The sequence below is a fragment of the Loxodonta africana genome, chromosome 8 (genome assembly GCF_030014295.1).
Source record: "Loxodonta africana isolate mLoxAfr1 chromosome 8, mLoxAfr1.hap2, whole genome shotgun sequence".
Classification (NCBI taxonomy): Eukaryota; Metazoa; Chordata; class Mammalia; order Proboscidea; family Elephantidae; genus Loxodonta; species Loxodonta africana.
This window is the reverse complement of record NC_087349.1, coordinates 80,945,579-80,958,568: the sequence shown is the minus strand read 5'-3', so window position 1 is coordinate 80,958,568 and position 12,990 is coordinate 80,945,579. Positions and strand designations below refer to the sequence as shown.

The 12,990-nt window shown below is 38.1% G+C and overlaps 1 protein-coding gene and 1 long non-coding RNA gene across 5 annotated transcripts in view; one reads left to right on the top strand and one right to left on the bottom strand.

Moving 5' to 3' along the window:
- Positions 1–12,990, bottom strand: part of ITGB8 (integrin subunit beta 8) — a 111,288-nt gene that overhangs the window by 18,509 nt on the left and 79,789 nt on the right. For 3 of the 4 annotated variants that reach the window (XM_023544371.2, XM_003407087.4, XM_023544373.2), the window contains 5 exons: positions 12,400–12,534; positions 8,992–9,397; positions 5,573–5,798; positions 4,177–4,283; positions 71–234 (listed from right to left, as the gene is read on the bottom strand). In XM_023544371.2, coding sequence (XP_023400139.1) covers positions 71–234; positions 4,177–4,283; positions 5,573–5,798; positions 8,992–9,397; positions 12,400–12,534 — 1,038 coding nt within the window. The other variant, XM_023544372.2, reaches the window with a different exon arrangement.
- LOC135232245 (uncharacterized) overlaps positions 45–12,990 on the top strand; it is a 46,634-nt gene continuing 33,688 nt past the window's right edge. Inside the window, exon 1 of the long non-coding RNA XR_010322709.1 lies at positions 45–8,117. This is a non-coding gene — a long non-coding RNA (uncharacterized LOC135232245). The remainder of the gene's footprint in view (positions 8,118–12,990) is intronic.

The following is a 12,990-nucleotide window of genomic DNA, read 5'->3' as shown; positions in this document are numbered from 1 at the left end:
AATACTACAACTCGACAATAACATACTGATAGCAATTCTTTTTTTTTTTTTTTTTTTTAAATTCACTAACCTTTTTTGAGGCTGGCCCTCTATAATCTGCCGAGGACTTAATTTTATTACTACTCCATTGTAGTATCACCTGTCTGATGATAAGGACTTTAAGCAACCCAATCAAGAATGTTACTATAAAGATGATGAAAAATATTCTTAAATAGCTTGGGCTAGAGAAACATTCTGTAATGAAGCAAACAAACAAATGGATTAAAACATTAGAATCAGTAAACCAAAGGATTATACAAGTAAACCACAGTCACCATCCCATTTAATGTGACCACAGATAGTTGCAAATCTATATTTTCAAAACAGGGGATTGCCATGATTGTTGATTCAAAAAGTAAACATTCTAATTTTTATTGTACATTTATTATTAAAACATTTTCAACAGAAAACCCTCCTTTGGAGAACAGCTACCATTAAGGCATTTGGTAAGATTATCTCTCTGCAGCCCAATTCTTTAATTATTTTAACTGGAATATGTATAAAATCTTAACTGAACATAATTCTATCTAAGAAAAAGGGGCAGATTTCGTGTGCACTGCTGATCACTATGTAGCAAATGGAATTTAGTTATATATATATATATATATATAAAAAATATATATATATATAGTAACAGCTCTGGGCATTAGCATATACTTCTCTGGTTATGCTCTATTCATTTGTTGTACACCAGTAGTGGAGAAGAAACATCTGCAGAAGCTAAAATCAGTACTGCTCTAACTCTAATAGATGAGTAAATATTTCCTTTGAAACCACAGTGCACATTGTCATTATTACTCCACATGGCCACTCCAGGATCTAGGAGTATCCGACTTGGGACAAAACACAAATCCTCTCAATTTTTATTAATTTACTTTTACTTGCCCGTTAGCCAAATCTATTCTATTTTGCGTTTAAAAACTCCACTGTGTATTCTTTCAAAGAACAAATCACTACGAGCTGGTAAAAGAAATGCTGTGTGCAGAGGAGGGGCAGGCTAGGTCTCTGTTTTAGCCCCAAACTTTTGGCAAAATTTACCTGGAAAATCTACAGGGCTCTGCTGCTAGAGGCACTCTCCTCATTTAAATAGAACATGATTGCACAATTCACAAGTATTCCACAGAACTCATCAGCTGCTTCAGACTCACAAAATCCCCTCCTGGCCTGAAGAGTCATGGGTTCCTCCACTCACTTCCCAGGCCCTGGGGACCTCCCTTAAATGTATGAAGATCTCCTTGAAGGGTTCTCTAGGGAGGGACCCCACCAAGGCTTAGAGTAGCATGTCACTTGATCATAAGTGATTTGGATCTGAATCCCCAAGAATGGCCAACTATGTTGTCACATAAGCCAAGAACAGTAACGAGGGCAAGGGATTCTCCCCAAGGGGGGAGAGTTATGGTAATAGAGCCCAGTTGGCTTTTGGTCAGTGATATAGTTCCTTGAAAGAAAGGTGCAAGGGAGGTCTTGGCATCTTCCACAGCGACTTTCAGGTTCATACACTGACACAGATGCCTTGCATCCTGACAGACTGTGTCATTTCCTTTGGCTGACTTAGAACGACTCAATCAGCTAAAACAGATCCTCAGAGAGGACATGTGGGCGATTCCACTTACTGGCTTCTAGCTGGGTGGGAGCTTAGCCAGAAAGATCAAAAGAATGCCCCTTAAGAGTGATTGAGTGGATGGCTAATAGAAGTGGCTAACATGTGCCCATCTCTCCTTGCACAACAGTTACAAAGGGGAGGGGAGCTCCCTAGTGACTAATACGTTTTAGAACTATTTCTAAAGGGTTAGGATAGGGGACACTTTCAGGGCTCGAATCTGTGCACATTTTTAATGTTGCCATTGTTTTTAGGTGCCGTCAAGTCAGTTCAGACTCATGGCAACCCCAAGCACAACAGAAGGGAGCACTGCCCGGTCCTGCTCCATCCTCACAAACATTCCTATGTTTAAGCCCCCTGTTTTAGCCACTGTGTCAATGCATCTTGTTGAGAGTCTTCCTCTTTTTCGTTGACCCTCTTTGACCCTCTACTTTACCAAGCATGAGGTCCTTCTCCAAGACAGGTCGCGCCTGATAGTATGTGCAAAGAATGTGAGATGAAGTCTTGCCATCCTTGCTTCTAAGGAGCATTCTGGCTGTACTTCTTCCAAGAGATTTATTCATTCTTCTGGCAGTCCATGGTATACTCAATATTCTTCGCCAACACCATAATTCAAAGGCATCAATTCTTCTTGGGTTTTCCTTATTCATTGTCCAGCTTTCGAATGCGATTGAAAACACACTGATACATTTTAGAAATATTTCTAAAGCGTTAGCCTAGAGAACACTTTCAGGGCTCAAATTTGTGCACATTTTTAATGTTGTTACTGATGGCTAAACATTTAACCATAGTTCATGCCTCTTTTCTTGACACAGGTCAGGCAAAGGCCTTTACTAAGGAACTTTAAGGGAATACTTTTGTAACAACACTTACGTAAGAGTAGGCTTGTTTACTTAACATAATAAATGACATGTTGATAGTAAGGGCCCTATTTATTAGAAAAGGCACTTGGCTTTCTGTAGTGATTGCTGTAGTCCCAGCTGGCTGCACCTGGGGCTCTATTCAGAGCCAAATTCATTACGGTCTAAGCTCAGTGTGAATATGAGGGAAAAAGGAAAGAAAACTTTGAGGAAAGTTTATTCTTCTGTGCAGTCTACCTAAGAGCTGAAGTTATTCTTACAGGTTGGAGGAAAGACTTGAAATAATAATAGCGGTAGTCATGTTTTCAACTAAGACAAAACTTCAAGCTTAATTTCTAATTCAGGTATAGTTCAATAAGCCCATTGAAAAGTGGGCTGCTGGCTTTTTGGGTTCTAATGAACTTTGTCTAAAAACAGTCTATGAGCATAGCTGTCACATGTTTCCCTGACTTACATGTCACCTTAGAGTTCACATACTTCCTTCATGTTCACTGGTTCCTTGACTCTCTCACATGCCCCTTTGGGGTTGGTATTATTTTCTCTGTCCCTGGGTGGTGCAAATCTGTTCAGCTGCTAACTGAAAGGTTGGAGGTTCTCAGTCCACCCAGAGGCACCTCGGAAGAAAGGCCTGGTGATCTATTTCTGAAAAATCAGCCACTGAAAGCCCTATAGAGCACAGTTCTACACTGACACGCATGCGGTCACCATGAGTTGAAATCCACTTGATGGCAATTGGCTTTTTAAAAATTATTATCTCCACTTTACAGATGAGGAAACTGAGGTTCAAAGAACTTTTGTAGGAGGGCAAATATTTCTTAACTAATACTGTTAACGGAGAAGCCAAGTCAGGGTCTTCAGACTACAAGTTCCATACTTTTTCTACTGTGCCACATTTATAACTATTCACCCCTAAACTGTATTTATATCCAAATAAAAATGTTCTAGGAAAAAGGGGCCCTTTGAAGTTATATATTTTTCAGTAGCAGATTATTGCTACTTAGAATCTTTTGCCTTCCAGTGAAGCAGGAAAGTAAATGTTGGTTTCAAATGAGGGTGGTCAGATCTTGAAACAAGTTTAGGTTACGAAGGAATATTATGGCTCCAGTGATTTGTCTGTAATGTCAAAATGGCTCTACGTGGGGAACTCATATTCTTGGCTCCCTGAGGCCTCTTGAGTCAACCTGTCTGGATGCTCTTGCATGGAGGCACATGGCATGGGAATTTAGCTGCATAATTAAGATGGAAGACCTAACAACTCAGCTGAGCCATGGCAAGCATACTTAAGTTATTTAGAGTACCATCTTTGGGAGATTTAAAAAATTGAAGCAGCTAGTCAATTTTTTTTTTTTTTTTTTTTTGCGGGGAGGGGGAGCCCTAGTGATGCAGTGGTTAAGGCACTCAGATGCCAGTGGAAAGGCTGGTGGTTTGAACTTACCAGCTGCTCCCTGGGAGAAAGATGTGGAAGTCTGCTTTCATAAAGATTTACAGCCTTGGAAACTGTGTGAGGGCAGTTAGTTCTACTTTGTCCTATAAGGTCGCTTAGAGTTGGAATCAACAAGATGGCAGTTGGGTTTTGGTTGAGTCCATTTTTTATAATGGTTAATTATGGATCTTTTTTGGGGAATGGGTTCTACGACAGATACTCTTCAGTGCTTTGATTATTAAACTTTGGTTTACCTGGTGTTTGGTCCACAGAATGGTGTTCCATGAGAGCACACGAGGATTTACACTGATCAAGTATAGCTTGAGAGAGATTGTGAGGGTGAAGGCATTGCACACAATTCCTGTAAGGGGGAAACAGAGGTAGAAAACATTTATGCTTTAAAAACGTTGCAGCCTGTAATATTTTTCAGAGAGAAATAAAATAATAAAATAAACTACTTCTTTAGGACAACAGCCTTATAAAACTGGGAAAGAAAGCTATGCAATTTATTTTAATATAGAAAATCCAAATAATAACTTCACTGTATTGAGAATAAAATACCTAGGAAATGAATTAAGATACTCTTACCACGAATTAATTAGTTAATTGTATTTGATGTTTTAGAAGATTAATATTATGATACTACTAGAAAAATTCATCAATGATAAAAAGTTCAAACTCGTCAGGTTTATTAGAAATAACTTCATAATGTTTTAGTACTGTACTTTAAAATGAATTAAATAAATTACTATACATAATTAAAAAAATTACTTGAGGTACCAATCTGAGAAAGTTAAATGCCTTTAAAAAACTGATTAACACAAATTGGAAGCCACAGTGATGTTTAGAGTGGTGGTTTGTATTTGAACAGATGGAAGCTGTTACTGGAATATCTGTTATTGACACAAAATTATAATGTCACCGTTTAACATATGGCCTTTCATTTATATATCACTTATTCCTAGAGTGCTTCAGCTGCCATCATTCTTTATCTTTAAAAAAAAAAAAAAAAACCCAAACCCACTGCTGTCAAGTTGATTCTGACTCACAGCGACCCTACAGGACAGAATAGAACTGCCTCATAGGGTTTCCAAGGAGCAGCTGGTGGATTTGAACTGCCGATCTTTTGGTTACTGGCTGTAGCTTGCTGTAGCTCTTAACCACTGTGTCACCAGCGTTCCCAAATGATTACTATGCACCAAGTACAGAGGATTTTTTTTTTAAAAACTTGGATCATTTAGTTTAATTCGTTAACTGAACTGAAGTGAGATATTATTATCCTCACTTTTCATACGAGGAGACTGAGGCACAGAGAATTTCAACAACTTGCCCTAGGACACACAGCTAATTCACAGAAAGCTTCAGAGCAGTCAGCCCCTAATTTTAAAAGTGCTATTTCAAAACAGCTAAGGTAATGACTGCCTACATAAATTGTGATGCTCTCACAACTATCTAGTGGTCAAAGATTAGAACCCATGTCTCTTAATTCCTAAAACTCTCCATTCAATTCTTTCTTAGTAAGGTGATACAATTTTATCTGAAGGAAAAGACCCAGAAACTTCCAAGATTTAGGAAGGCGGAACATGAAAGGACCAACAAAACTATTAGGGAGGTATGCTTCACATATGTTTGGCAGCAGAGAAAACGTACCAGTTTTCATTGCACGCTGTATTACACGAGGGGCAGTGTTCACAGAAACGGCCGATGCTCCTGGGATCGGTACACTCGCACCTGCCGCACACACAGGTGCCTCTCCCGCTGCATACTTGGCCCTTTGAGTTGACACAGTGTTGGGCTGATGCCGACGGGCACTGGCACCAATCCCCCTCCCAGCCACTGTGGCACTGACATCTGCCAGCTTCACACTCTCCATGACCTGCAACAGAGACACCCCAGGACCTAAATTATAGGGGCCACCGACTTTGTAGAGTTTCCAAACATGCATTCCCTCTGGTCTCCATGAAAACACACTGCGAATGGAAGTAGCATTATGTTCTACTTGCCTGACATAAACAATCACCAGGCTTTACAAGTGTCTATGGTCCAAGCTGTTCTAATGTAGATAATCTCCTGATGCTAATAGACTGTGCTGACAACTGTGAAGTCAGCCCCTGCTGCGGTTGCTGCCTGGCTACTTGAACATCACTGTACACTGTTTTAAATTAAAAACACACAAGTATAAAGAAGCTACAGAGGGTGCTGTAATGTTAATTGTCTGACTTGAAATAAAAAAAATAAGGGCATGCAAATGATGGCTTCCATAATTCACTCTTTCCATAATTTAAGTCTTTTGTTATCGCTGAGGCCTGGGATAATTTTGAAGACCATGAGGTTCCAGTTCTGTGTCATGTTTAAAGAAAAGGTATCCAGTAAAGTTGACAAATCCTCTCAGCTGCCCAGTACATTATTTATAAGGTTGCTGGAGCACGTCATAATGTGTGCGATGAGCTGTTATTAGGTGCTAAATGGGAAAGAGATAGCAGGGTGTTGATGGGGGATGTTTATGTGGTCAAATAAGTTGTGGAAACATTGGTTAAATGACATATTTACATGGATTTTAGGCTGCAGGAAGTGTCCAAACTTTGATATGCTAATGTGAATTATAAATCTTCAACGGGGGGACAATTGCAGGGTTATACAGTGCTTGTCAAGTTTATCTGGCCACAGGCCTCATTGCCTCCCTGCTTACTTCCCTTCCTCCATCTCTCTCTTCTTTTCTTCCCTCCCTTTCTTCCCATCCTTCCCTCAGCCTCTCCTTCACTCCCTTTACTGCTGAGCACCTCACAGGGTAATTATTCCGTGCAATCTATTGTTGGATTCAGTTCAATTTGCTAAAGTGTTTAACTAATGAGGACCAAGCCAAACAAATGTATGCCAGGCCTGTGTTCCTAATCCTAGCCAGCTGACCTGCAAACCTGGGCTTTTAGTCCCAAAAGAGATTAGTGGAGAAAAACGTGGGTCAGTATTACAGTTTGCCACTTACACACAAAAAATTCAAAGCAGAGTCTCAACTCACTAGTATTATAGTTGTACAGAGTGACCACACATTGATTTTGTTGATATTTCGCCCTAAACAGAGACTGGGATTCTCAATGTATTTCAAATTTCATTGAGAAGTTGACAGCAAGGGGCAATGCTCTCAGAATTATTTTCTTTCTCATCCCAAATGGGATTAGCTCCAAAAAATAGCAGACAATTGTTGATTTGTTGTAAAGTCATCTATAATCCATTTTACCTATGATACCAGGTACAGTTGAATAAATGTTTGGGTCACAAATCACTCTCTGTAGATAACAGAATAAGAAGACAACTTGCCATCACGTACTTAGGTATGTGTGGTACAGGCCAAAGTTTTAGCTTATGCAAGAATAGAAAATTTATTTTTTATAGGTTTGTTACTTTCCATTAACTCATGACAATGAAAATATTTCAGTTCTTTAATAATGAAATCAATACTTGTTTAGTTAAATACAAACACTACAGAGGTGTTTTCACAATCCATGGATTTAGCACCTTGTCAAGAGAAATGTTATCACAGAATTGTGATGACAGCCAGTTCATTTAATTCATTTAAAAACAATAAAAACCAAAAAACCAAACCCACTGCCATCAAGTTGATTCCAACTCATAGCGACTCTATAGGACAGAGTAGAATTGCCCCATAGAGTTTCCAAGGAGCTCCTAGTGGATTCGAACTGCCAACCTCTTGGTTAGCAGCCATAACACTTAACCACTATACCACCAGGGTTTCCATGCATTTTATATTAATTTTCAAATGTTGCAGATTTTCTGAAATCTAACCTCTAGGTGGCAGTAAACCTAATTAGCCAAAAGTAATCATGTTATTTTAATTTATTTCATTTTTATTTAGTCTGTGTGTAGCCTCAGCCTTATCTTTTAGATTTCTTGCTTAATTAGTATTTTCTTGAAGAATATTGTCCTTTGGCAATTCTGTTGCTGACGGTGTTCCAAAAATAAACTGGAGAGGTTTGAATTACTATGAACTTACAACATCATATATAATAATGCATTTAGAATTTTCCCATGAGTGAAAAATATTTTTTATAGATCATTTTCCATCATCCTGAAAGAAATAAAAGCCTCGAACGAGCTGGAGCGAGAGAGCATCTATCATAATGAATCAGATCCTTCTGGAGAAATACATCAATTACAAGAAACCTATCAGTCATCACCGGTAATTTGCTTTTCTGTTATACATATTTCCAAAGTCAGGGAACACCTGAGAATAGCAATTAATTTTCGCTCTTTAGTTTTTACGTGTTTCCTGTACAAAATAAGTCAAATTTTAAATATCAGAATTTTCTGCTATATATCTATCGTAGGGCTTTGAACTGGTTCTCCTTGGTTCAGTAGTGGCTGAGGAAAAAAAACTGGAACAGACCCAAATGTTCAAAATTTGGGTGAACCGGAACAACAAACACAACGGGAAAAATTATGGGTGGAAACCCTGCCTGAAACTTAATCTCCCTCTTGGAAAACAAGGACAGCATACACACTGCATAGCAACCAAATCTCTTGCCCCATTGGATTTTGGGCAGAGCTGGAAACAGTGGTGCCCTGCTCGAAGATGGTGACTGACCGTGCCGCTTGGAATGTGTGTCGCTCTATACAGTCCTGCCAATAATCCGATCTCATGCGTGAGGTTCCTGGAAGGAGTCACTACGCCTTTTCTGAGTCTTCCATTCCAGGGCTTTGACTGGTAACTTTTCTTATTCTGGTTTTCGTTCCAGAACACCCAAATTTTAAACGTTTGTGCCTGTTCTGGTTTCGCTTCATCGGCCATGATGGAACCAGTATGAACTGGTTCGAAGCCCTAATCTATTGCCCTGCTCTCATTTCACAGACTATAAATCTTTGAACAATAAATTCAGATTCAGGGTTGGTAATTGTAAACATGTGATTTAAAGATACTTTAACAAATATGTGAACTTAATTGTGACTAGTAAAACTGCATGTATAAAATGCTGAAATGACAAATGTTCTATAGTACATATTTTTACAATTAAAAAAAAGTGAAAAAAAACCTGCACGTATATATTTACACTCACCAGCACACAGATTTCCAAGGTAATATGGACAAGAAAAATCATCCTTTTCGCAGTATTTTCCATACACTTTTCCAAGCTTAGTTTTGTGACATAAACATCTCCCACAAATACAAACTCCTCGACCGCTGCAAACAGGTTGATCCTTGTGCGACTTGCAACTCTCAGAAGGAAACTGGTCTTCATCAAAATGACATTTATTGTCATCACACTGGAAACAGTTAGTGTCCAGAAAATTTTCATCTACACATTTTCCTTTAGCTTCTCTTCTGTCATCACACTGACAGCTGCAGTTTCTATGTATATGAATTTTGGTGGTTTCATTGAAACCAATAGGCTTGATTATTGCATAGTTTTTTCCTCCTGTGACATCACATTTTTTCATTGTAACTGTTACATTGAAAAGAACCTAAATTTAAGGGGAGAAAGGAAATATAGTTACATGCCTTAATTATTTTTATTTCCAATAATACATTTGTTAATATTTAGAAGCCATAATATACCATCTTAGAGAAATCAATATTTCTAAATTACACAAGCAATGTAATCCCTTTCATATATACATTAACACCTCCCTTTAATGTCCTTTATTTTCTAATTAATGATTAGAGAGTTAGAGGGTTTAATGATTGCTGATCATCTATATTGTTTTTTTAAATGAACTTGGATGTGTGCAAGTTTATTTGAAGTATCTGCTCTACCTTTGATGATTAATTTATATCTTGAATCGATTTCCTAGCAAATCTGAGAAAGAATAGACTGTTTTCTGGATTCAGTGCTTATATTCTGGGATTACTGAATATTTGTTACTGGAGTTAGATCTAATAAGCTGAAGTAAAGGGCTGCACCTGTATACAGGTTAACAATCCCTAGATGAGATATTTAAGTGATCAGTTTTTATCTTGTTCCATTTTCTAAAGGTCCAGGTAAAGTTTTGGAGCTAAGTTTTCCTTTAGACGGGATGTCAATGGAAGAAAACGGGGCTTCTTTTGATACTGCTCAAGGGAAAAAGTTTTGGAACTCTCATTCTCAGATCTTAAGACTTCAGTAAAAAAAGACTTCAATACAAGGTCATAAATTGGTCTTAGTGGGAGATGTTAGTCTAGAACTAAGGGGCTGGGCTGGCAAAAATTGGTTTCCCTCATGAATTTGGTAAAGTAGAGGGTTAGCAGAAAAAAAAAAAGGAAGAACCTCAATGAGATGGTTTGTCAAGGCGGCTGCAACAATGGGCTCAAACACAGCAACGATTGTGAGGGTGGCGCAGGACCAGGTAGCGTTTTGTTCTGTTGTACGCAGTGTCGTTATGAGTCAGAATCAACTTGATGGCACCTAACAACAACAACACGAATTTGTAGTTCCTTCCTCCTGTCAAATTTTTCTTTTTTTCTATTTTTAACAACACAGCCCTGGTTTGATGTCTATTTGTATTTGATTTAGCTTAATGCCTTCAAACACTTTGGCAAATACGAAGGTTATGTGTTTTTCTTTTTTTCCTTTCATGCTAGACTGAGATCTGTTAATATTTAAAAATAAAAATTTAAAAATAATTACTATATTTACAGGCAAAACATGATTTAAAAGTCCTACATTTAGGCTTATATATTATATACATGCATTAGAATTAGAGGCAGTCTCAAAATATTAAAATCAATATGGTTGGTGTTCTACTTGAAATATTTTTGTCTTTAAGACTGTTAAGCATAAACAGATGTGTGGGATAGCGCCGTCACTGCCAATATTAATAGTGGAGCAAAACAGGGGTTTATATAATTAAGAGGCCATATGACTATTCCTGACAGTCACACTGTTTATACTGCTTGGTTGAAAGTGAGGAGAGAAAAAGGGATGTAGACAAAGAAAAAGAAAAAATATAAGAACTAAGGAAAATCATTTTGCCAAAACCCAGATTTTGAAAGAAATAACTACTTCTAAGAGAGTAAGCCTTTTTAAGAAACTTAACGGCTAACTTTTGCTAGTACAAAGTTTTCTCTATATTTAATGGAAATCAAATGTGTATTTTGTAAACTGGTATATGATGTCTTTTGAAAGAAATCCAGCCAGTGATTATAGAGGAGCCTACAGAATTAGAAACTTGCAGTAATTATTTTTAAAACATACAGCTTGTTGGAACAACTATACTACCCGCAAATTCTCCACTTCTTTAGAGGGAAAAATATATTCTAACTGAAGAAAAAGGGAGATTTTTTATTTTAATTCCATCTCAGAATCTTTCAATAACTTTTTCTTTCTCTATAGTATGACACTAAAAAAAAAAAAAAAATAGTAACATGCAACTTCTGAGGTAGAAGGAGGAATTAGGGATCTTCTACTCTAAGCTGCTCATTTAAAAATGAGGCAGTGATGCCTCGAGAGGTAAATGACTCCTGAAAATCACTTTGCCCTATAAGAATACCCCTAAAAGGCTCATTTCTGGGTGGTTATTCTCTATTGTGCTGATCCTGGGAGAGAATTCCTGTTTTTCCTGGCCCTGTTTCCTGATGGTGCTATAATCTGGGCCTCTCTTTTCAATCACATCTCATCCCTTTTTAGTGAAATAACGCCACTCCTCCTTTTTTATTGCTCTTAGAAAATTACCCCACCTTTCCCTGGATCATTCTGAGGGTGTCAGGACAATCACAAAGTAAAGATTTTGGAATTCTCAGTCTTCATCAACTGCTCCATCCCTCCCACCACCACCCCCTAGCCTTCTTTTCTGTGCTATTATCTTCAATATTCTGGTTATGCTAAGATTTTTAAGACTTGAAACCAAAAAGGTATTATCATCATCCTAATTATAAACACTACTTGTTTGAGGATGTGTGATTTCTTAATCTACACTAACTGTGACATGTAAGTTTACAGTTGTTGTTAGCTGCTGTCATGGCAGCTCCTGATTCATGGCAACCCTATTCACAGTGAGATTGGATCATTGTGATCATAAGGTTTTGTTGGCTGATTTTGGGAAGTACACTGCCAGGCCTTTCTTCCTAGTTTGTCTTAGCCTAGAAGCTCTGCCGAAACCTGTTAAGCATCATAGCAACACAGAAGCCTCCGCTGACAGACAGGTGGTGGCTTCACTGAGGTACACTGGCTGGGAATCGGACCTTGGTCTTCTGCATGGAAGGCAAGAATTCTACACTGAACTACCACTGCTCCCAAGTTCAAAGTAAAGGAACTGTTATTTAGTAAGTTTTTAATATAATATGGAAATATTTATTTAATTTGAGAGAGTTTAGAGAAGAGTCAATAGAGCTAAAACAAATGGGAACTTTCAGAAGAGACAAGGAAAGTTACTTTGAAGTCTAAATAAAAATAAGATCCTTGGAAACCTGTAGCAAGTAAAGTTTTTCAGAATGGTTTGATGCCAAACAACTTAGTTAATTTAAAATAGGAAAAATGCACACCACGTACTTCGTCATTGCTGGTCACGTTTCTGCATCCATCTGTGCCTGGCTTTCTGGACCCATCTGGACAGATGGCGGTAACGTTAAAATAGACGCCTTGTACCTGGTTTTCCACCTGAACTTTCACTTCTGAAATGAGTTTCTGCAAAGACATCATTTTTTAAAATTACATAAGAGAACAGTTTTAAATGTAAGCAACAAACCAAAGTCAAACTTATTAACCTACTATAGATTCAATTTTTAACTAAATCAAAGAAAGTCTGCCTCTAAAAAAGGATGAATAAAAGCATTGTTGCCACACAATGACCCCATTATATTTCAAATGCATAAGAAATGCTTAATCAGAACAACTAGATGGTGTTCGGCTATCACCACCAACTGCTCTGACAGGTCTCACAATAGAGGGTCCCGGGCAGAGCAGGAGAAAAATGTAGAACAAAATTCAAATTAACAACAACAACAAAAAAGACCAGACCTGCGGGTCTGACAGAGGCTGGAGAAACCCAGGAGTGTGGCCCACGGACACCCTTTTAACCCAGTACTGAAGTCACTCCTGAGGTTTACCCTTCAGCCAAAGATTCGACAGGTCCATCGGGCC